Genomic DNA, 24,854 nt, shown 5'->3' with positions numbered 1-24,854 from the left:
CCAGGGCAGGCAGGGAGCCTGCCTTAGCCCTGCTGCGCCACAGGGCTGGCAATCCTGCGGGCCGGATCCAAAGCCCTGATGGGCCAGATCCGGCCCGCGAGCCGTAGTTTGCCCACCCCTGACGTAGACGATAGACTGCTTGACCAATAGGGGCGGACCCTCATGTCACAAGCATATATCTTTCCAGCAAGCTGGAAGAAACTATAAAAGAAGGGAAGTGACATCATCACTTGATCTCTCTTCCCCCCTCCCCAACTCAACACCTGGCAGAAACGTCTGGCTGACAAAGGCTTTGAACTGGTCAGGGTGATCCCAGGCTGGAAAAGAGTCCCGCATGTTTATTGAGGATTGTACCATCTGTCAGGATGAGACACTGCTTGATTCAAATCCCGTTTAGTTTGTAGAACTCAGACTGTAAATTTATTTTTGTTTCTTAAGTAACCAACTTTGATCTCTATGCTTGCTACTTAAAATCTATCTTTCTGTAGTTAATACATCTGTTCTATATTTTACCTAAAACAGTATGTTTTGGTTGAAGTGCTTAGGAAATCTCAGCTCAGGTTACAAAGGCTAATGTGTGTCCTCTCCACATCAGGGGAGGACCGGACTTGGAAATGAATTTACACTGGTCAGGCTTCTGAACAGGGCAAGACGGTACAGTTCCAGGGAGCAAGGCTGGGGAGCTGAAGGAGTGCGGGGGGACTGGTTGGAGCCTCTCTATTGTTGTTTCATGAGTGGCTGGCAAAGCATCCATGTAACTCAGTTGTGTGTGTCCCTGCCTGTGGATGTCTGTGTAAGTGCAGTACCTGCCAGAGGTTTGTGGCTTAACAACAGCCTCACAGTGTGAGAAGGATGCCCTAGGTTGGTGGAACAGAGGGCTCAGTGGTACCACAGTCCAGGTGGCACTCCAGGAGCCCTGTCACACATAGCATCTGCAAAAAAGCTGGTGGTAAAGGGAAATATAGGGTGAGCATGAGAGCACCAGGTCAGCTGCTTATGCAGCTTTCTGGCTTCTGAGGATCCCTTGCTTAGGTGCCTAACTTGTTTCCTGCATTGTATATGGAGTCTGGGCACCTAGCTTAGGGTTGAGGGTTCCGCTAGGCTGCAGACTGCCATAGGGGTTAGGCGTTGCAACGCGGAGCAGAGCAATGCCTAAGTACTTTGAGGTTCTGGGCCCAAGGGCCAATTATTGCTATGAGCTCCATGCTGGCAGACTCCCCTTCATAGACATCAGTAGGACTCCACTCAGAGGCAGGGTTCTATCCACCTGCATGGACTCAATGGAGACATGGGATTTAAATGATTAATCATCATTAATGATGATTATGTGCCACATAAACTTGTGTGAAACTGCTATCCAGCTATATGGTTATAAATTTCCAGTTTAGATTGGCAAACCGTTGTCTTAAGCAACAATTAAAAATTATCCTCAAGATCTCCAATCCAATTTTGTTTAGTTAAAGACCAAATTTTTGCTACTCTCCTGAGTGGTTGCGTAAGGCAAGGTTTTATTGTTTACATCTGAAAGGGTGACTCAAGAAACTGAAGTAATACAGAATGAATCCATTATTTTAAGCTTCTCTCACCATTATTTTTCTTAGATCTCTTATTTTGAAATTTTACCTCACACTGAGGCTTTGAGAGGATGACAGGAGCCATACAAGTAGGCCCTTAAACTGAATCAGGGTTACTCTGAATAGTGTTTTATTCTAGTACTAATGTTGTGAACGGTGCCTGAGGGCTCTAGGCCATTTGTTTGCAAGAGATGGGACTGAGCCAACCTTTCTTCAGAAATCAAGTGCTGCAGTAGAGACATGGCATTTCCCTTAGTGGAGATGGGGTTTAATGTAACAATTGACAGCATTAACACATTAATGTAAGAGGACTTTAGCTGACATGCAGCTTTTAGATTAAATTGCTGCTTAGCAAATTTATCCTCAGCCCTCAATGTTAATTTTTTTAATAGCCTAGTTTCTGTCACGCTCCCTTCATCAGACAATGATTGTAACCCTAGCTCGCTCAGAGGAATTGACAACTGCAAGTTTCATTGTTTTACACTCCCAGTGCATGCAGGTAAGTACAATACCTTGAAAGCAGAGGTATGAATCTTTGCAGAGTTGACTCTGCCTTCTGAGTAAAATATAGAGTAAAATATATGTAGTTATGCAATCATAATCCTTTGAGTAACCCCTCCCTCCACAGGCCAGAATCAGAACCTCTCAACTGTGTGGCATTGGCCCTATACTGTTTACAGTTAATGAAAATCATGCACCTGCAGAGGCACAAATGTGTGCGTCAGAGAATCAAAATGAAGGACACAAAAATGATTCATACAGGAATCTTAAAATGTTGTAGGTTTCATTCTTTTATAGTGAAAATAACTTTGCTATAAGCTGTTTAATATTAATTTTCCTCTCACAATAAAAATGAGGGACACCAATTTGTGTAGAAGGTAGGAAACTTTGGGATTAAATCTCTGAAAATGAGGTGCACTTGACAGAGCTGGTGGAGATTTCCCTTTAGTGCAAGTGTTAGGGGTCTTTGGTTTTTGGAGCAGGAGGCTGAATTTTGTTCCGCTGAAGGACAGAGTGGCTGAGGTGTTTAGCTCAGTAACATCCACCATGTCCAAACTGCCCTGAGATTTGTTATGATACTCCTCCAATGCAGTTTTCAAAATGTATCAGTATGATTTTGTATAGTGGTTGCAGCTGGAGGATCTGATCAGGATCATGCTACAAACTCATAGGAAGATGTGGCCCCTGCCTGACAGGGATTAATGAATCCCCATGGAAATATCATCCCTCCCATTTTGCTAAGGTGGAATGAGGTAGACCGAAGCCATGCAGGGAGTTGGTGCCAGAACTGGGAACAACCCATGAGTGCCTAGTCCGGGAGGAGTCTGCACTACTCCCTCCTGGTGGGGGAGGAAGGCAGAGGGGGGATGAGAAGCTGCGGGCTAGAGGCTGGGCCCTGGGAACAGGGCAACACGGGGCCTAGTACTGAAGGCTGTCCACAGCACGGGCAAGGGGCATGCAACAAACACGTGCTGGGGTAAGCCCCCTCCATCCACTATGAGGCTGTTGCCGTTGCCATGTGAGGCAGCTTTTCTGACAGGGGCACCCTCTGCCTGAAAGACGCCATAGCTGTTACTTAACTCCCCCAATCCGTTTACATGCATGAAATCCCTTCCCCTTCGCTCCCCTGTATCTAAGGTGGAGGTGAGGAAGGCGTTTGTGTCCCGCCGGCGGGCTGCATTTTACATTTCCCCACGATCAGTCAGGCGATCTGCGCGGACACCTACAATTGGTCTGTGAGGCAGCGGGGGGGGGGGGCGGGGTCCTTCGTCTACCACCTCCCGGAGTCCCGCCCCGCCCCGCGGTATAAAAGGCGTCGCCGCAGTCAGGCCCTAGCTGCAGCTGCTGCCGCCGGGTCTCGGTCAGCGCGGAGGGACGTAGAGCCGGGCGCCGTCTCGCGGTGAGGGCCGATGGCTCAGGTCTCGTCCCCCAGCTGGGCTGCGCCTGCCCGCGGTGGGGCTGGCAATCCCGGGAGCAGAGCAGGGCGGGGCGAGGGCTCTAGGCCAGGCCGGGGATGGAGGCCGCAGCGGCCGCCCGGGGGAAGCTAGGCCTGGCCCCGCGCGGAGGAAAGTGAGCGGGGAGGTGTCGGCAGGTGGTTGCTATGGGCTGCGGCCTGCTCCTTGGGGAGCCTCCTCTTCCTCCCAATGGGGCGGGGGCCAGGGGGCTTCGTACCACTTATGGCGGGAGGGCCGCGGGCTTCCCTGGGCGAAGGGCAGGCCGGCCCGGCCCTGCCCCCGATGCTGCTCGGGTAGAAGGCTCTCTCTGAGCCTTTGAAACGCAAACAACCCCCGGTCTGCTCTCTGCTCTGCTCTGCTGTGTTGTGCGTTGCCCTGGGCTCCACGGCGCGTTTCTCTAGTGTGTGTGTGTGTGTGTTTGTCAGACCTTGCGACTAGAACCGTTAAACAAGTGTCTGAAACGTGGCCCTTATTAATGGATGTTGTGTGTGAGCCTGAGAAATGCAAGGGAAGAGCCCGGAGTACGTGCTTTAACAGCTTCGCAGGGCACAGAGTTGGCTAAAGATACCGTAAATGGTTGAGCTGAGCAGCTAGGGCCAGTAAAATGTGCGCACAGTGCTGTAATTTAAGTACATCCCTTAAAAACAATAATAATAAAAGTTACCTGACTAAGTGTTGTCAAATACAGGCTCTGCACTGTTCTGCTTAGTCACTGTGCTGTACTGGTATCTGAGGCTAACTTGTTTTCCATGTTCTACACTGCAAATGATATTTCTCTTCCAGGAGGTAGTCTCTTTTTTACTAACGAAGTATAAACACTGATCTCCACGATTGATAATGAGAATTAAACTACTTAAAATGTCCTTTTGATTAAGACTTCTAACAATAAAGCCCTGTTTGTTAAAGGGATGTAATCAATGTGTATTTGAATTATGGACTAAAACTAATGTGTGAAACTGACTTTAATGTAAATAGTTTTGCATTGACTGAATTTGATCAGGTAAAATCTGTGGATATATCCCATCGTGTAGAATTATGTAATAATCCTAGATGTGTACAACCTAGACATGTATGAAAATTAATTTTACACTTCTTGCATTTGTTACACCTTAACATGACTAAAGTTTGGCTGACGAGCTCCAAATAGGTATAATGTCAAGATGCTGTGGTTAATTTTAAACTATTCATTGTGTGAAAATATTCTGTGCTGCTTAATGTCATGTAGTTAATCAGGTCATGCTAATAACTACTCAACCTATTTTGTCAATGCAGTTGTCGTGCATGTAGACTGAATATACAAGAAAACTTGATACTGTCACTTTGATAACAAACATAAACTTGAAATTGCTCCTTTTAAAAAAACATTCACATGAAGGGAGAAGTGTAAATCCCAAATATGAACATTTCAGTTTAAAGAAAGTCTTGCATTTTCTGATCACAATAAGCAGTAATTTCTATATGACATCATACAGTTAAAATACTTAGATGTATGAGACTCTCCCTTCACTGAATATTTCAGCATAGTTAGACTGAAAATAGGGCATTTAAAAATAATGCTGACTCAGTCTGCTTATGGAACAAGCAGTGCTATGATGTAAATCAAATTACACTTAGAAATTTGCTGTATTGACGCTAAACAAACTGGAAGCAATAACTTAATTTCTGCATTTTATTAGTTTCCTTGAAATTTTGGAAGTCCAAATAGTCAAAAATAAACTTCCTGTCTTGTCGCTGATTTTCCCCCCACCCAAAAAAGTAAGAGATTGCAGGGCAACTGTTTTTAGATGTGAAGTCATATTTATATCTAGCAAATAAGAAGCTAGATTTGTACTTGAGCAATCTTAACTTCTCATTGTAGGACTGGTCTGCTTAATAATAATATTGAATAACTTCAATCAATATTCAGCACTCTTAAAAGAGAAACCATAGTTGTAACATTGCAGCAATAATTCAGTATCCTACTTCAATGAGAGATGCAGTGCTCATGAGTCTGAGTCCATCCAAAAATACCCATACCACTTAAGATATAATATTTTCATATGGGGTTAAAGGATTGGCTCTAACTCTCCCAAACATAAATTGAGATTGCACTCATCCTCTCAGATGAGGTTCTATATTCAGCTTGCGTGCTGCTTAATAACCTGCACTGGCTGGGCTTCATTGGGCTGGGTTTTTTGCAGTAGTCAGGATCAGCAGTATTGACCTGCTAGAGTCTGCTCTGTGGAGCAGTTAATGCAAGCCGGCTGAAAGGGATACAGCCAGTAAGCTGCTTTAATTGCAGTAGATCTTGGGTCTGTGGAATCTTAGGCCCCCTAACCTTTTTGTATCTTTTGTCCCTAAAGCTTTTTCCAACCAGTTTTGAACTGGATTGTCTGGCTGCATCAAATGATGCATGCCTTAGCTCTCTTATATCCACTAAAGGAGCTCTAAACTGTGATATTCTTCTGCAAAGCAAAATAACAACTAGGTAATAAATGACCAAAAAAGGTCTTGAGACATCGAAGGCACTAGGGCCAATGACTTCACACAGGCTTTTCTCCAAGTATAGCTGCCTTCAAAGACCTTTCCTGTTAAAGCAAATCACTTTCACAGTTAGTATAGAACCAATTAGTCTAGACTACTTCTTTAACACTGCAATAGAAACAAGCTTGCTTTCTTCTGTTAGCTGTTAACTGGAGAAATTCACTAATACAGCTTACATATTAGTTGTAATGAATTAAAGACGGTTTCTAAAATTTGAAGTAGCCTGACTTCAGAAGCACTTGAAGGACTTGTAGGTAGATATAGATATAGATATATTTTTTTTAAGGCAGTGAGGCACCATTATCATCTAGTCTGACCATCTGCATAGCCATAGAACCTCACCCGTAACTCCTGTATCAAGCCTATAACTTGTATTTGAGCTGTAGCATAACTCTTAGGAAGATCAGTTTTGTGAGGCTTGATAATCCGACTCCTAATAGAACACCTCCAGGAAACTCAAACACACGTGCTACAACAAGAAGCAGTAATCTTACAATTTATTGTTGTTGTTCCTGAACTTGTTAAGACTGACTGACTTATGTTCTAAAATCCATTTTTTTTCTAGACCTAGCAATGTATTAAGTAATGTCTTGAACAGTAAGTGTGGGGGCAGGTGCAAAAAGCTTGCTCGGTATCTGTTCTGAAAGCTCTCCAGTATCCGTAATATGTCAATCTTGTTTCATTTGAGGGAGACTTGTCCAAGAAACCAGAATTTTGAAAGTGCTGTGGGCTCTAACTGCACCTGAATAGTCACCAGATGGCAGAAGGGGCTAGCAGATTTGAAGGACGATACTAATCTTAATATGTTGACATTGGTATTTGGGAGCACTTGGAAGTTTTGGTGCATCACTTAAAACCATATTCAAGACCAGGGAGGGATGCTACTGCATCTGTAGTACTGCCAACATATGGCTGGCATTCATTCACATTGCATCATTGCCCTAAAACTTAAATGTGAAATGTGTTGGCCTCTTGTTTAACATATTAGACACTTCCTAATTGCTTAGATCAGTCTTAGATTACTCCTTTTCCACTCTCTCATCCTCAGATGCTTTAATCTAGAAGTAGTGAATTAAGACTTGCTTATCCAAACAGTAAACTTTGTAAAGATGTCTCTGATTGTATGGGGGACACTTCATTTGCCCTTCCATATACAGTGGAGTGTCCCATCTTGATGGCATTTGTCTTGAAGAGGCAATGTGAATGGTAAAGATGGCTTTTATAACTTGAACAGCACTTAGTGTAATACAAACTTCTCTGCAAACTATTGCATGAAAATAACTGGTGACTTTCTCATGTTTTAGATGCCTTCAATTAAACTACAGAGTTCAGATGGAGAAATTTTTGAAGTTGACGTTGAAATTGCAAAGCAATCTGTAACTATCAAGACTATGTTGGAAGGTAAGAGTGCGGATTTGAGATAAAAGCTTATCGCAAACTAGTGTCCCAGGAAACATCACTCAAACCAGAATTTTTAAAAACTGAGGTGCATTACCACAACTCCACTTAAATGGTTCTTGGAAGCACTGTCCTAGGCACAGATATAGTAGTAAGAGAAAGGATTAGTACAACCACAAATAGCAAAGCAAAAACTTTTGCAAGTAACTCTTAAGTGTAGGTTCTTATGGTGTAGTTGTAAGATAGAGATGTTTTGATGTGCAACCTACTTGGATATTTAGATCTAAAGTACAGGTACTGATTTGTGGTGGTAGGCAAGTAACACAAATTGATTCTAGGCATGTGAGCATGCTAGATAGTTGATCTCTACAAAACACTTCTATTATGGGTTAAATTTACTGGCTTTGTATGATGGCTACTAAGGTACAACAAACAACTTAAACATCAAAGCTGTAAATGGTGATAGGTGTATCACTGGCCCTAGTGTCTGAATCTTTAACTGTTTGCTGCTGCTGCTTTTTAAAACTGAAATACCCAGTATGTCTCAAGGTCTCATATACATTAACCTCCCACTGTTGGCAGCTTACAACAGAGGACAGACTGTCAGTGCAAGTCTACTAGATAGTTTTCACATCAACTGGAAGATATCTTTCTTTTGTAAGACTTTCTATTGTAGAAGTTGTGGTGTCATCATAGCCTCTGCAAAATGCCCCTCTGTATTTGACATGTCTGTGGTATGAGTGTTTCTCTTAAACCTTGTCTACAACTCCTGTGGGGAATTTTACATCACTGCGTTTGGGTAGAATTCATGTCCCCCTCAGATTTCTTTGCTTCCCCACAGAAAAATGACTTTCTGATGGGGAAGCAAAGTGAAGCTGTAAGAGCGGTCACGTCCCTCCCCAGCAGCTCGGGCACATTGTTTCAGGCACCTAGAGCAGCTGGCGGAGAGGTAATGCCGGAGAGGGGGATGCCAAGACTGGTGGCGCCTATCCTAGTCCCAGCTGGGCAGGGGGTGGGGGAGTACTGGAATTCCTCTTCCCCTGCAAGGAATGGCAGGGCCGGGTCAGACCCACCACCAGAAACCTCCCCTGGCTGCTGGAAGCGCTGCATCTCACCCAACCCAGCTTCTTGCTCCCATTGCTCCTTCAGCTGTGGAGGGAGGGTCAGTCACTATACAGGCAGCTGCTCCTCCCTGCATAGCCTCTTGTGACCTCCAACCACCTTCACCTGGACCCCCCTGCAGAGTCCCATTGCCCCGGCACCCCCAACAAGCTCCTGTGAATCCAGATCCTCCCCCCCCCACCGCACCCCCCACAGCCCTCCACTGAGCCAACTACACCCAGACTCCCCACCCAAAGCCTTCTCACCTCACCTGGATCCCTCCACATTTGGATCCTGCCAGTCTGAGCCTGCCCTGATTTGGAGGGGCAAGGCCTCAGGGTGTTTTTGGACAGACCTGGCCCTTGCATTGTCAGGGTCGGGTGCAGCCTCACCACCGTGTCCTGTGCATGGGGGCTGCAGGGTGATCTCCCACCTCTGTGCAGCCAGTGGCCTGAGCTCCCTACTGCCATGCTGGAGCCTCCATTTATTTATTGACAAATTTGGAAGAATTTTAAAATACTGTGTGCAGAATTTTTATTTTATTTTTGGTACAGAATCCCTCAGGAATAGTCTACATTAGGCTTCTTTGGCACAAAATTACCAGTTGGTGGAAGCCCTGGTACATACAAGGCTTCAGCACTGGAGTCCTTATCACTGTTGCTTTTAGCCTGTTTTGAGCAGAGTTATGACATGGTGTTAAGTGCCAGTGGCCTTGAGCAGTGTCTGTCCTGGGTGTCTATCATGAACCTTCACCTGTGACACTGGTGGCAGTCTCCTTCCAAACTACAGTCCCTCTTGTAGACGTGCTGTAGTCTTTTTTTTTCTCCCCCCCCCCCCTTCCCCCTCCAGTCTGTTGGTTCACTTGAACTACTACTTCAGAGAAAGGGCCTATACAGTACTCATTCATGTCTTATTTCTTATCTTTTCCTAAGATGTCAGAAAAGATGCTTGTTTCTAAATGCAGTTATTTCCTCAACTGTGACAAATTTGTCAATGTCAAATTCATATTGAATACAGTTGAAAATAAGAAATATAAACTCTTTTTATAGGCAGTGAGCTGTTTTCATGGTTGAGCTGTTTTGGTCAGGGATAGTCTGAAAGGCAAATTTGCATTCGTCATCCTCAGGCTGACTGTTAGAAGTCCTCTTAAGATGCTAATTTGGACTTCTGCACAACTAATTTGTGGATAAGCCTTCAAAAAGCCTTTTACCAAAATAAGTACAACAGGGGGAACCATTTACTTGATCAGTGATTACAATAGTGAGAGTCTGAATTAAATTTGTTTTAAATTTACTCTCTCAGGAGTGATGTCTATCTAAATACTTTTGTTCAAGTGCCTGGGTTTATGGAAACAGGCTAGCTCTTGAACATTGAGGATCAGACTATATTCTTGCAGTGGGGGTGTGGCAATACACTAGAAACTGGGGGAGCCCCTCTGACCTGCTCTGTGCCACCAATGTTAGTGGGGAGAAAGGATACATATTTAAAACTTGTAAAAGACTGCTTTTTCTAGTGTACCTCCTACAGAGTAAAGGTTAGATTATGCATACCATTTTTCTTGTTTCCGTTCAATTTTTCCATGTTGGTTTTATTTAGGCAACTTGTTTCTTAGATAGCTAGCGTTCCTGTTTTTGTCCTTGAGGTTTGAAGTCTGTCTTGCCTTCTTGTGAGGCAGTTGGGGAGAAGACAGTAATACCTTTGAGCAGCTGCAGGGCCGGCCCACAACATTTTGGCACCTCAGGCGGGGAGCTCAAATGACGACCCCATGCACCCTTGCTTGGGCCAAAACTTTGAAAGGTCTCAATTCTGCCTTCTTCCTGTTCTACTTCTCTCATGGTACTGCTCTGCTTCCTACCCCAATAAAGGAGAACTAACAAATTAAAATGCCTTGTTCAAAATTTTTAAATAAAACTTACCTTTGCTGTTCAGGAATTTGAAAGTTAATTTTTCTTGTCTGCATAGTAAACACTGGTATTTTTATCTGTTTGAAGAATCAAAATGGTGCTTTCCGTGCCTCCTTGGTTGCAAAGATTTGAACTGCTTCCTGAAGGTCCAAAGTCTGGGCCAGCTCATGCTCTATTGAGATGGTTGCAAGGCCGACCAGCCTCTCCTGTGTCATTGTGGAGCATAGATGTGTTTTTTATTAACTTCAGCTTGGAGAAGCTGCATTCTCCACCGGCAGCTGTTACAGGAAGTGTTAGAAGTATGCGCAGAGCAACAAAAGCATTTGGAAAGAGGGTGGTCATCATCTTTGTGCACATGTATTCCAGAACAGCCTTTGGAGTTGATCCTGCTGAAATGTATCTTGAAAGGGCTTTCAGTTCATCACCTAAATCACTCGCATCAATATCTTGCATGTCATCATATGTCAACACTGTCTCTAGTGCGCTGCATTGCTGGTGTAGGTCTTGAGGTATAGTGAGGAGTTTTGGAATATGATACAACATCCCAAATATACTGCTGTGTTCCTTGAGCTGCGTGAAACGTTCTTCAACTGACTGTATTGCACAATCTAGCACCTGGTTAAAGAATTCAACTTTGAATTGTTGTTTGGGGTCTCTTTTTTTTATGGGATTATCCTGTGCCTTGTAATCAAATGTCTTCTTCGGTGATTCTTGTATTCTTGAATGGGTGGGGAAAATAACTTAAGTGTGCTGTCTGCCAACTTCTGTGCACTCTTCAGAATTTTTTGAAATCCCTCATCTGACCAGTAAGACTGTAGGTATGACTTTGCTTTGTCCAGTTGTTCCATTGCTCCAGATATATCAAGGTCAACACCTTGGAGTCTCTTGCTTACAACATTTATTTCAGACAGTATGTCATGCCACAACACTAAGCCCAATTTGTTGTTTGATAGGCTTTATCACCCCCACTTGACTTTCCCATCGTGTGGCACTCAGTGGTTTCAGTGTCAGAGAGGATGTTCCCAGATGTTGCTTCAAAATTTACCATCAATGAGTTGATGCAGAGAAAAATACATAGATGCTTTGAATTACATTAAAAAATTCAGCAGCCTCATTAGAAGCTGATGCTGATTCACTGACCACCAAGCTCAATGAATGAGAACTGCATGGGACAAAAAAAGCTCGAGGGTTTAACTCTCGGATCCATGTCTGTACTCCTCTGTTCTTTCCTCTCATGTTGGCACCATTATCGTAGCCCTGACCTCTCATGTCAGCTATCACAATTCCCATATCTTCCAGCTTTTTAAGAAGCACATTTGTCATACCAGCTCCTGTAGTATCATCAATGTCAATAAATTCTAGAAAATGCTCTTTGACAGTCACCATTGCGGGGACATTTTCACTAGGTTCTGTTGTTGTTACCAAACGCACCATTAAAGTCATTTGTTCTGTATGGCTGATGTCAGGTGTGCAGTCCAGAATAACAGAGTAATCTCTTGCTGATTTCAGATCTGCCACAATCTTCTGTTTGACTTTTGTTGCCAGTAACTGTGTGATCTCATTTTGAGTTGTTTTTCCAAGGTAGTGGTGTGTGTACGTTTCTTTGTTGGTGACTCTGTTTAGATGCTCCTGAAGTACAGCATCAAACTCAGCCATCAGCTCCACAATTTTAAGGAAGCTTCCATTGTTTGGCACATACAGCTGATCTGAAGTGCCACGCAGTGCTAGGTTTTGGGTAACAAGCATTCTCACAATGGCAATGAGCCTTTTCAGAACATTTTGCCAGTAAAGAGACTCTGATGCAATCTTCTCTTGATGCTGATCATCTATGGTGGCCTTTAACCTTAGTCTCATCTCAAGCTCTTTCCACCTATGGAATGCTCTCTGGTGATTTGCTGCCTTCTCATGGCATGCCAGATTTTTCCAGTCCTTTGTTCCTGTAGAACCCAATGTGGCTGGAACATTAGACTGGAAGAGTTTGCAACAAAAACAGTATGCAGCATTCTGGGTTTTTGAGTACATAAGCCATGGCCTCTCCACTTTTGTCACCGTTGGGGATTTCATGCCAGTAATGTGTTGGATGGAAACTTCTATTTTCATTCTTTAGGGAACATGAAGTTTTTTCACTTGCTGTGGCCCATGCAGTACAAGGAAGTCCCTGAGGCTACTGCTCAAGTGGGTCCACAGTCCTGTATCTTCTAGACTTCAGGAACTAAACTCAGCAGCAGCTGTTTCTTGCGCCTTCACCACACTCTTCTCTGATTTACACTTTTCTTCGGGAATGTGCATGGTTAAATCCATTTGAGATGGAGATATGGATGCTGCCAGGACACCTGCACTCTGACTAACTGGAAGATCAAGCCTCACCACTCACATCCTCACTGTGGCTGGAAGGCTCACCATGAACATTTGTGATTATGTATCTCAGGAGAGCTCCTTCCTGTTGAGATAGAAAAGCTTCCTTTGCTTTCTTTCTCTTTCTGAATGCTGCCCCAGAGAGGCGTTTTCTTCTTTCACTCATGACTGCTGTTCTGTGCCAGCTGTAGTGGCTCTCAACACTCAATTGAAGGGGACAAATAAGCAGGCTGGTAACAGGGCCTATCAGCGTCTTAAGGGCCTAACCGGCTCCTCCTACTACAGCTGACTGCCTGTTCTCCTCAAGTGGGTTCAGGGAAGCAGCAGGAAACAGGAAGCTCCCTGAGAAGCTGGTGTTAATCAGTCCAGGCTCCTGGGGGTGCTAGAGAGGTACATAAGAGGCAGCTCCTCCTCTCTCCCTGCAGCTCCTGCTGCTTTCTGTTATTCCCTCTCACCTTTTCGCCTGCCTGCCTGTTATGTCTCTTGTGCCCTCCTTCCTCCAGCACAGCACTCCACCATCTCTGTGCATCTAGAGCAGAGAGCATATATATGCACCAGCAGCAGACACAATTTTCTACACTCTGGGTCCTAGTGGCGGCCCCCCCCCCCGCCCCCCCCCAGTCTGACACCTGAGGCGACCATGGTAAGGGTGTATTTGATTTAAATCACTGTCAGGAAGACTTGATTTAATCATGATTTCTACATAAAAGTGCATTCTTGTTGGTTATAACCTTAATACATATTCTTCACAACTCAGAGATAGATGTAGGTTTCATTTTTAGAAGGTACACACTATCCTTTTTTTAAAGTGATTTATTTTGAAAACTTTTCAAATTAGTTTTACAGCTATAACAGAAAATGAATGATTGTTTGGTTATTTCATTTACCGAAGATAAGTGAAGCAGATAGTTCCCCTCCCAATGACTTCATAAATATCTCCAATGCAACAGGTTAATCATTAATATTTGGAGGATTTTCTTGCCATGCTGTATTAGGAGGAGAACATCACTAGACAGACATTTAAATTGTTTTATTTAACTAAAACAACAATGTTGTGTGTTCTGGATTCTTTTCTTCAACAGCAAACACATAATATTTTAACAAAACAAACATATGAATTTTGAATTTAAAAAGTCAGGTTTTTTAAAATCAGGTTTGTTGGTTTAACTAAAATAGTTAAATGAAAATAATAAAAAAAAATCTGCGTCAGCCAGATCAACCTGAGAAACTTAAAATATTGGCTTCTGCAGCTAACTCAGTCATCTTTACCTTCATTTTCCTGTTTGTTCATAATCTGGAAAAGAAAAACAAGCATTCCTGCTTTTTCAGGTCCCAAACGATTTCTCAACTTGGAATGAATTCATCCAAAGGAAGAAAATATTCTTTCTACACCGGCAGACAAAGCTACTGCTGTTAAGTGAGATTATCACTTCAAGGCTTGGTCTACACTTGCCCCCCAAGTCGAAGTAAGGTACGCAAATTCAGCTACGTGAATAACGTAGCTGAATTCGACATACCTTACTTCGAACTTACCGCGGTCCACACGCGGCAGGCAGGCTCCCCGTCGACTCCGCGGTACTCCTCTCGTTGAGCTGGAGTACCGCAGTCGACGGCGAGCACTTCCTGGTTCGATTTATCGCGTCCCAGTCCCCTGCTTACCTGAGCAGCTCCGGCAGGCTGTGAGCTGCAGGCGGATTCCCGGCTGCGGCTGCTCCCCCCAGACACCTCAGCTCTGTGTAGCTGAAGAGCGGAGCTGCCCGAGTGCTACCGGCTTCACGGTTTGCCGGGCAGCCTCCAGACCCTGCGCCCCAGGCCGGGCGCTTCCCCAGCGCAGCCAGAGCCCGGGAGGGGAAGTGCCTGGCCGGGGGCGCAGGGTCTGGGGGCTGCCCGGCAAACCGTGAAGCCGGTAGCGCTCAGGCAGCCCTTTTCGCGTGGCTAGGAGGGAGGAGGAGGGGGAATGCGGGGCACTCAGGGGAGGGGGCAGAGTTGGGGCGGGGCTGGGGAAGGTTTGGGGGTGGGGCGGGGCCAGGGCCCCGTGGAGTGTCCTCTTTTTAAAAACCTTTAATATGGTAACCCTAAGCAAACGTATTTCTTGAATGGTTCTTATTCCCAAACTGGGTCTCTTTTACAGCCTGCTGCCATTATAGTTTTTTCCCTTCTAGTGAGAGAATGATATGGTAGATCTCAAATCAATGAATGCTACACTCAGAAAGACCTCAAGACTTCTGGAATATGCTGCTCAAACAGTTTCACTTTTGTTTCTACTGCCTGTCCCTCCCTTCTCACATTTATCTCCAGGCTTCTTCTCCTTGTCCAGATCTAGTCCGCCCCTAACAATCTTCTATTCATTGAACTTTTTGAAACTTTGCACTTTTACAGAGAGGTAAGGGATTGACTGTGTACATACATTTACAGAGGGACAATAGGGTTGAGGTCTGTTTCTCACCTCTTATTTATTTAAAAACATTTTTGCTGTTAACAAGCATGTTATCTCTGGAGACACAAATCCACAGTTTGAGAACTGCAAAATTAAGCTTCTCTGATGGTATCTTCTAGACTGAGTACTGAGTCCAATAGGGTAGATAAAAAGATTAGGGTGACCAGATGTCCCGATTTTATAGGGACAGTCCCGATTTTTGGGTCTTTTTCTTATATAGGCACCTATTACCTTCCCCCCCCCCTGATTTTTCACACTTGCTGTCTGGTCACCCTAAGAAAGATTAACCTAAATAATCTATACAGAAGCCCCTGGAACCCCATAAAATTGGGTCCCTAATCCATGAACTATTGTAACTCATTTACAAAACTTGAATATATTCTCATACTGTAGAATTTATAATCCCGATTCCATGATGAGATCTTTGAGCTATAATGTATCCTAATTAAAACTATCTTTAGATCAGATTTTGATAAAATGCTTTTGGGGGGGGGGGGTTAAATAAAAAAATCAGGTGTGTGTGGTTTTTTTTAATCATTGATTTTTATCCACCCTGCAGCTGGCTGAGGCAGTCACCTAAACGTGCCATCTAGATATTGCCTGAAGCCAGTAGGGGTATAAGGAAAGCTGGCATTCCCATGTGGAGTGTTAGGAACAGAACCAAAAGTTACAAATGTATTGACATTTAACAGCAGTTCTAGTCTAGGTTATACGGACTCTTAGGCAAAAGCCCTTTAAAATGCTTATGTCCCCTGAATATTCTAGTCTTGTGTAGTTCCAACACTTTTCGAGAAAGGAGGTTCATAAAAACACAAGCCACCTACCTTCATTTGCATGCAGCCTTAGCTTACTGTTTTAATATGTTAAACTATAGTAGATACTGCAAAGATGGACAGACCGGATGGCTTGGTCAGCTCCAAATACAGTGGATTTCGCCTTCATATGTTGGAGCACTGGATGAGACTTCAGAAAGTCTCAATACATGGAAAATTAAAGCAGAAAAGCTTTGTCTCTCATTTGTGAAAGCAGTTAAATTATTCAGGATAATGCTTAGCTCTGATCTCCCACTGACACAAATTGCAAACAAAAACATCTGTGCAAGTCTACCAGATGGTCTGTATGTACAGCAAACTATGCCTAATCCTTCTCAATAGGGATGCCAGTCTGTGCTCTTACACGCAAAATCCCAAACATTAGAAATGAATACGTTAGTGCCTTAACTTCTAGAAATGACTCTTATAGATCTAGCTGAACAGACTGCATACCCTCAAGTAGAAATTGTTTTTAGCAATGAGAGAGACAGGATAAAATACTATAAACATTTAAAATTGTATTTTTTTATTTTTTACTGTTTGTCATTTCCACCTTATAACACCACCAAAAGCTGCTTAGTGTGGTGCTGCTCTGCGTGACCAATAAACAAAATTTGGAAAACATGAGCAGGAAGTTATAAAAGTTCTCTCAGCAGGTGGCAGAGAATGCAATTGCTTGGTAAGCCCATCCAAAGGGATCTTGCCGCTTTTAGAGTTCAGAAAATTGTTAAACTCTTCAATGTTATCAGTGGCTTTTGGTTTACATTGAAAATCAGAAGTGGCACACTAGACAAACCATGTATTGGGAACTCTGGAATTACATGGCACTGCCTCTTACTGCTTTAGAATCCCTTGTGTCAATAAAACACTCTCTATTGCTCCCAGACATCTGTGCTGCAGATTCATATGCTGATAATGCAGAATTATCTCTCCAAAGGGGAGCAGGAGGAGAAACTGGAGGGTTGAACGGGGGATGGAGGGACAGATAGGGTTTTGACACCAAGAAAGCAGGAGGCAGTCTTTCCTAGTTAGGGGGTGCTAGAGGCTTCAGCCAGGACATATCTGCTCTCTTCCTTGGAGTGTTTAAATTCTTCATTCCACAGTCCAACACTTTGACAACTAGCTTCTCTCGCTGCACCTATATATGTCACTGCATTCAATGAAGTATATTTGAAGTTTCCAATAAAATATCAGTGAAATACACAATACCTGTTATAGCTCATTACTGCAAGTAGACTTGGATAAACAGTAGCATTTCTGTTTAAAATCTCCCAATAGTGGTAATTGTGGAGTGCCAGTGTAGGTAGGACATTGGCATGTTAGCCACTGTTTAGGCTTGCTTTGAGGAGGAGGTGGTGGTGGCGGTGCAGGTGCAACAGTGGTATATTCTAACTAAGTTAATTTCTTAATGTATTTGGATGATGCTGATCAGTTATTCATCAAATGCATAGATAATTTTATGCATCACTTTACATGGCTGCATACAGAGCACTCAAACTCAGATAACATACCAATTCTGATATCTTGCTTTGCAATAAAATGGTATGGTGCATCATTTTAATCAGGGCAGTTACCTTAATGTGGTATTTATCCTGTGTAGTTCAATCCAGGTATGGATTAAAGTCTACTTTGTGAATTGCAGTGTGCTTTCAATATTCTCTACATGATGCTGTTAGTCACTTAATTCTGAATTTGATGACTCAGTAGAGCATAAATGTGTTTAACACATGTCTCAAGTATACTCTGAATTTTTTTAAACAGTGGTTATTGGTTTTACCACATTCCCTAAAGGATTTTTCTTAATGTGGTCAAGTGATTTGTCATTGCCTCAAATAGAGTGGAAATTAACTGTTGTATACAGTGTTGTAGCTGTATCAGTCCCGGAATATTTGAGACACAAGGTGGGTGAGGTAATATCTTTATTACCTTTGGAAACTAATATGGCTTTTATGTTTCAATATACAATGCCTTGTAAGCCAAATACCCAGAATCTTTATGGCTACAGTATTAACTGATCCTGCAGAGAGGACAAAGTATGGTTTGTAGTTCATACAGTAGCTCTTTAAGATCTCACTTAATAGTAGATTCAAAGGGAATTCTTTTTTGGAACGCTTATAGCAAATTTGGGACCTAAAAGCTGGTAGTGGCTAAAGAGTTTTCCTTCCAATTATCCAACACTGTTAATAGTGGGATTACAGTGAAATAGGGATGGAAAAGAACATCTAATGGCAATTTAATAGCTTTGTGAATAAGGAAACCTACATGCATCATTTTTATTTATATTATATATACTATTAGCTACATGAGTATGATGAGCATTCTGTTACATAGCATGTAAAAGTGATGCAGCCGTGGTATTATGAAGCCTTGTCTAAGAATGCTTAACTTCCTACTTTAGCAATAGGAGAACCATAATCTGAATACAATTGAGTGGTTTAGCAACATTCTGTATCAGAATTATATACTGTAGTTGTGGATTGATGAAGCCATCTGAATTTCAGAAAAATGAGTGAATGGCAAGTTACAGCATCTAAATCTTCTTTCCATTCTTAGATCTGGGAATGGATGATGAAGGAGATGATGACCCAGTTCCTCTTCCAAATGTTAATGCAGCTATATTAAAAAAGGTAAGATGCTACCAAGGTGCTGTTAGTAGCTTTGAACTACAAAAATGTGTAGATTGAGCCATCACTTAATGAGAACTGGAAATACTAGATTTAAACACAAACTTTCTTGTGTACCAGTTACATTTTTTAGAACATAAACTGTTTATCAGTCAAAAGCAGGATTTGTTGAACTGCAGTTTAAATTTCTAGATGAGATTTTCCCTGTAAATCATACAGATAAAACAAATCTTTTCATATTAATACTCAGAGTGAGGGGCCAGTAGCAGTGGTAATAGCTGTTGCCAGACCTACTATGCTGTGCACCAAACTCGCCATCCACTCCCTCATTGTTCTTGTCCTGGGGTTCTCCACAAGAAGTCTACAGCTGGTGTTATCTGAGGACTCACTTGAGCACACCAAATTGAAATGAAAGATGGGGAGACTCATGTTCAGATCATTAAATGCACTGGCTGGAATCTATTGTTACTAGGTCAAATGAAAAGAGGAACAAATTTGCAGGTCAGGTCTCTTTGAGGACTCTGTCTGCATTGTGTTGGAAGAGTCTGAACCAATTTCAATGTTTGAAATGAATTGGGTTAGTTCTAGAATAAGCTGCATTTGACCAGTGAGGCTAGGACAGCGTGTTATAAACTCCTAGCCAGAGTGCAAAAGGAGATTATAAGAGCAGGCAACCCCTATTCCTTGTGCAGTGCTTAGGTAACACTTCACTAGTCAAAATTCAGATTAAATAAAAAATGTAATATTAGTAGATTAACTACTTGTTTTCTCCCTAATACAAATGCATAATCTTTTATATAGAGTAGCACTAATGCCTGACCATGCTGTCTGCCAATAGGTGGTAGTTTTCTTGTTAAGCAAACTAATCTGCATTTCTCAACTGTAGGGAGAAGGTCATACTTAAACCCTCTTGTGTTAGAACTGTGCTCTTAATGTTAATGCTATGTTTGATTAGACAGTGCACTAATGCAAATGTAAATCTGCTCAAATACCTTCTGGGAAATCTCGAGAACCAAAATGTCTGACTTTCATTACCCAGGCACACTCAACAGGATTTTAAAAGGCTTTGAAATTCCAGGGTCTTGTATTTAAGACTGTTGGGTCTGTACATGTCTTACTATCTGGCACAAATAGCACTGACACAGCACATTGTGTCCAAGTTTTTGTGGATTTTTTTTGCAGTTTTGGGAAAGTAACTGTTCCTGTAATCTGAAGTCAGTCTAAACAGAGCTGATGAGAATGCTTAAGGACAGTTTTTTTTTTTTTATATTGATTCGAATGTCTTAATATCAGGTGATCCAATGGTGCACCCACCACAAGGATGATCCACCTCCCCCTGAGGACGATGAGAACAAGGAAAAACGAACAGATGACATCCCTGTGTGGGACCAAGAATTCCTGAAAGTAGACCAAGGAACACTTTTTGAACTTATCCTGGTGGGTGTCCATGTTCCATTAGATGCTCTCTTCAGACATTCTCTAGACTTCTGAACTTTATCTTGGTGGTGTACCTAGAAGTGGTGGAATTGGTCTGACTTTCCCCAGTTCATAGTAAAATCATTCAAGATAAGTGTTGTGGACATTCTTCAAATACTTACCTAATACTAAGCAGCCCAATCTACACTTGCAGACCCAAGTACAAATTTGATGTTTAGCTTTGCACTCAAGTTCAGAATTGGGTCTTCTGAGTCAAGTTTGTCGCAGACATGGTAACTTCCTTCATTTGGAATAGGATTGTGTACTAGATTCTGTTCAGCAGCCTGAACCCACTTCTAACTTCAAAATTCAGTCTTAATGTTTTGAGGCCTAGTTCCCCTTGACCCTAATGGTATGTAAGTTGGTGTGCACTTAGTACAGGCAATGTCTGTATTGCTTGGATAGCCAACTGGCTGCCCTGAAGACCTCCGTGTTCATAGGCTTCTATAAGCCTTTTCTAACAGGAATGTCTCAAATTTTAAGTTTGCTTAGAACTATTGTGAACCATTCAACTAGGACTGCCCTGTCCAATATACTTAAACACTTGCTGTAACGAGGTACATACAGTAATACGTTTATCATAAAACAAAAGTAGCCTGTATTTGGTTTAAGGTTGTACATCCACAGAGGCAGAACATTGACTTTAAATCTGGTGACTCTTTTTGCAGGCTGCAAATTACTTAGACATTAAAGGTTTGCTTGATGTCACATGCAAGACTGTTGCAAATATGATTAAGGGGAAAACTCCAGAAGAAATTCGCAAGACCTTCAATATCAAGAATGACTTCACTGAAGAGGAAGAAGCACAGGTACTCCATAGTCTGGGTTTCATTAAATTCTGGATTGCTTATACATTGAAGTAGCCACACGAGTGTTATAGCTAATGTTTCAACCCACAGACTTCCCAGGTAAAACTAGGATTTTTGGTCTAAATGTTATAAAGTGTAAAGCAATGGTGCTAGAATTGGTGCCCCAATTAACTTGCCACTTAAGTTTATCCCTGTGTAGACGTACCCTGTGGCTGGCCCAGATCAGCTGACTAGGCTTTTGGGGCTAGGGCTCCGGAGCTGACAAATCTGAGTAGAGGGTTGAGCTCGGGCTGGAGCCCAAGCTCTGGGACCTTGGGAGGGTGGAGAGTCCTAGAGCTCAGGCTCCAGCCTGAGCATCTACATAGCAGTTTTTAGCCCCACAACCAGAGCCCTGCAAGCCCAAGTTAGCTGACCTAGGCCAGCTGCGGCTGTGCTGCAGGTTTCTTATCCCTGTGTAGACATACCCTTACAAGTTAATGTTGTCTAGCATGTTCACTTTTCACAAGTGAATTAATATCACCATGTCAGACTTGCTAAACTTTTTTGACGGTCAGATTTACACTTAAAATGTAGATTGACCTATATCACTCGGGTGTGGGGGGAAAAAAATTCCCATCCCCTGAGTAACATAGCTGGAGTAAGGTAGCTCTGCTGACCTAAACCCTGGTGTTACCTGCAGCTTCCCTCAACCTAGCTGCTGCCACTCAGGGAGATGGAGTTAGTACAGTGACAGAAAAAAACCCTTCTATCGCTGTAGTGTGTCTGCACTGTGGGGTTACAGTGGAACAGCTATGGTGCTGTCGCCTCCATAGAGTAGACAAACCCTAAGTAAATCACTGAAGCTAAATCAGTAATAGGATATTCTGGGTTGCCATAAATAGTCCTTTGTTGCCCTTTCAAAAACCTCAACAGTAAAGCTGAAGGTGTGTTGGGGCACCCACCTACGAAGATTCAAGCTGCTCAGAATTTCCCTAATAAGGCCTTTCAAAGAGTTAAATAAAACAAGCTGTGCTTTATGGTCTACCTTAAAAATGGTGGTTGAATGATCATTTTAAGCAGAGTACTATAGAAGCTGCAAACATCATTGAACAGTGTGTGAAGAACTTGAGTGTGAAGTCAATGCACTTCAGCTCTTCCTAAATCATGTATAGCAGTGGTCACCAACCCGTGGAGCCTCTGCCAGTCGATCGCGATCTCTGGGTTGCTAAAAGTCCAGCGGGGCTCAGGCAGGCAGGCGGCCTGCCTGCCTGCCATGGCCCCACACTGCTCTCAGAAGCAGCTGGGTTCTGGCATGTCTCTGGCCCCTGGGGTGGGGGGAAGGCAGCTCTGTGTGCTGCCCCCACCCCCAGCACTGTCCCTGCAGCTCCCATTGTCCAGGAGCTGGCCAATGGGAGCTGCGGAGGCGGTGCTTGTGGACGCAGGCAGTGTACAGGTTTCAGAGTAGCAGCCGTGTTAGTCTGTATCCTCAAAAATAACAGGAGTACTTGTGGCACCTTAGAGACTAACAAATTTATTAGAGCATAAGCTTTCGTGGGCTACAACCCACTTCTTCGGATGCATATAGAGTGAAACATATATTGAGGAGATATATATACACACATACAGAGAGCATGAACAGGTGGGAGTTGTCTTACCAAGTCTGAGAGGCCAATTAAGTAAGAGAGGAGGGGAAAAAAAAAAAAAAACTTTTGAAGTGATAATCAAGATAGCCCAGTACAGACAGTTTGATAAGAAGCAAGTGTGAGAAGTATTCTCACACTTGCTTCTTATCAAACTGTCTGTACTGGGCTATCTTGATTATCACTTCAAAAGTTTTCCCCCCCCCCCCCCCCCCCCTCCTCTCTTACTTAATTGGCCTCTCAGACTTGGTAAGACAACTCCCACCTGTTCATGCTCTCTGTATGTGTGTATATATATCTCCTCAATATATGTTTCACTCTATATGCATCCGAAGAAGTGGGTTGTAGCCCACGAAAGCTTATGCTCTAATAAATTTGTTAGTCTCTAAGGTGCCACAAGTACTCCTGTTATTTTTGAGGCAGTGTACAGAGACCTGCTGCCCTCCTTCCCCCAGGGGCCACAGAGATGTGTCAGCAGCCAGCTGCTGATGTATAGTAAGATGACCAGTTAATTAGCCTGCATGTTCTACTCAGGAATAGTTTATCTTAGGAAGTAGTTGAAAGATGCATATATTATCTTCAGTAACTTCTCAATCTGAATGGTAAATATTTTACAAAAATTAGTTTCAACCATCCAAGTAAAAATCCAGCATTTCTTCCAGTGTCACCCTTTTTTACAGGAAAGGAGCGTAATCCAGGATGCCACTGGGACTGTTTTTGTCTAATTAGTTTTTAGAAGTTCATAGCATGTGTAGCACTGCATCTAATTAAAGCTTTATCTTGTTTAAGGTACGCAAAGAAAACCAGTGGTGTGAAGAGAAGTGAAGTTTTGTGCCTGACACTCTAACACTGTAAGGATCGTTCCAAATACTAGTTGCACTGCTCTGTTTATAATTGTTAATATTAGACAAATGCAGCAGCAAATGAAGTTGTATTAGCAGGATATTGTTCCCTTTGCATGTGTAGTGTGGTGGATTTTTTTTTTTTTTTTTTTTTTTTTTGGGAGTACAGATTTAAATCCTATGGTTGAGTTTTTACCAGTGTAATCAGATGTCTTTTTACTTTACCCTGCAAAGAATAAAACTGAACTAAGCGTGGATTCTGTATGGAAATAGCACTTCAGGCCATCCTGTTCATTACTGTTAACTGTCCATGTCCAGTTACAATGTTCTCTTGAGATGTCAGAATTTAGATAAGCATTTAAACTCCACTGTAAATAAAACCACTTGCAAATGTTTTCTGAAATAGAATTAACAAAGCATATTTTTATTCAAAGAACAAAGGGTTTCTTGGGGAACCAGGCTGAGTGAAGAGTTGTTGAGTTTCCTCCAAACTTCTAAATATGAAGGATAATTCCCCTTGGAGTAAGTTAGTACTTGACACAGTTCTTAGTTGGTCACAGGCAAATCCTTAGAAATTACAAAATCTCTTCAGTGGCTAGTACTTTCTAACCCTGTTTCAGTTTTGCCTGCAAAAGACCAGCCCTAGCACAAATGTGGGTTTGGCAAAACCTGGGTCAGCTAGTTACAGTTAACCTGGAACTCTTTAGCCATGTATCTTAAGCCCTGCCTGTAGCTGGTACAAAACAAAATCTGAACTGCTGTAGGCACAGGAGAGTTAGGAATTTTAATAGGAAAAGCTAATTCCCAGTTTGACCAAAAAAGACTGACTTTACCAAAGTTAAACTTACTGATCCAGCATGTCATTAGTAGCTGGCTTTAGGCAATTCTAAACCCGCTTGTGATGTAGCTTTATTAAACATGGCTTCATGTGTCTGCAAGAAATATTTCACCTATGTACTGTACACGAAATCACAGCTTGTAGATTCTTCATTATTGCATACAAAACAAAGCTAATGCTGTATCTAGTGTGACTTCTTTTGGACAAAGCCACTTGCAACTAGTTAAACAGTAACTGGTTTTCTGACTTTTATGGTTCCCTTATAGGGAGTAGGAGATGGATGTGTACTAAACATTTGAGGTGTGATCTTAGCTTATTGCATTCCATTTTCTGTATAAACTTTAGACTAGAATTAACCTTAATAAATATACTTATCTTCATTTTAAAGCTCATGGTGTTGCACTAAGTGGTGTTAAAGGGGTAATGACGATTGTGTTAGAAAAATCTAGTTAATTTAACGAGCAACTTGACAGCCTCTAGAACACTCAGTGAATAGCACATGTCTTGCTAAACATTAAAACTTGAAATTGCTGGTAAACTTCCATGTAGCTGCTGCGTAAACAATCTATGTAGAGAACATTTTAACA

At 42.6% G+C, this 24,854-nt stretch overlaps 1 protein-coding gene across 1 annotated transcript; it reads left to right on the top strand.

Moving 5' to 3' along the window:
- The first annotated feature begins 3,363 nt into the window (after nucleotides 1–3,363).
- Nucleotides 3,364–24,654, top strand: SKP1 (S-phase kinase associated protein 1). The gene is made up of 6 exons (XM_065408933.1): nucleotides 3,364–3,474; nucleotides 7,357–7,453; nucleotides 18,613–18,686; nucleotides 19,977–20,120; nucleotides 20,828–20,968; nucleotides 23,377–24,654. The coding sequence occupies exons 2-6, from the start codon at nucleotides 7,357–7,359 to the stop codon at nucleotides 23,410–23,412; spliced, it is 492 nt and encodes a 163-aa protein (XP_065265005.1). The 5' UTR covers nucleotides 3,364–3,474; the 3' UTR covers nucleotides 23,413–24,654.
- The last annotated feature ends 200 nt before the right edge of the window (nucleotides 24,655–24,854 follow it).

This window comes from Emys orbicularis, chromosome 8 (assembly GCF_028017835.1).
Source record: "Emys orbicularis isolate rEmyOrb1 chromosome 8, rEmyOrb1.hap1, whole genome shotgun sequence".
Classification (NCBI taxonomy): Eukaryota; Metazoa; Chordata; order Testudines; family Emydidae; genus Emys; species Emys orbicularis.
The sequence above is the reverse complement of the archived record's forward strand: the minus strand, read 5'-3'. Positions and strand labels throughout refer to the sequence as shown.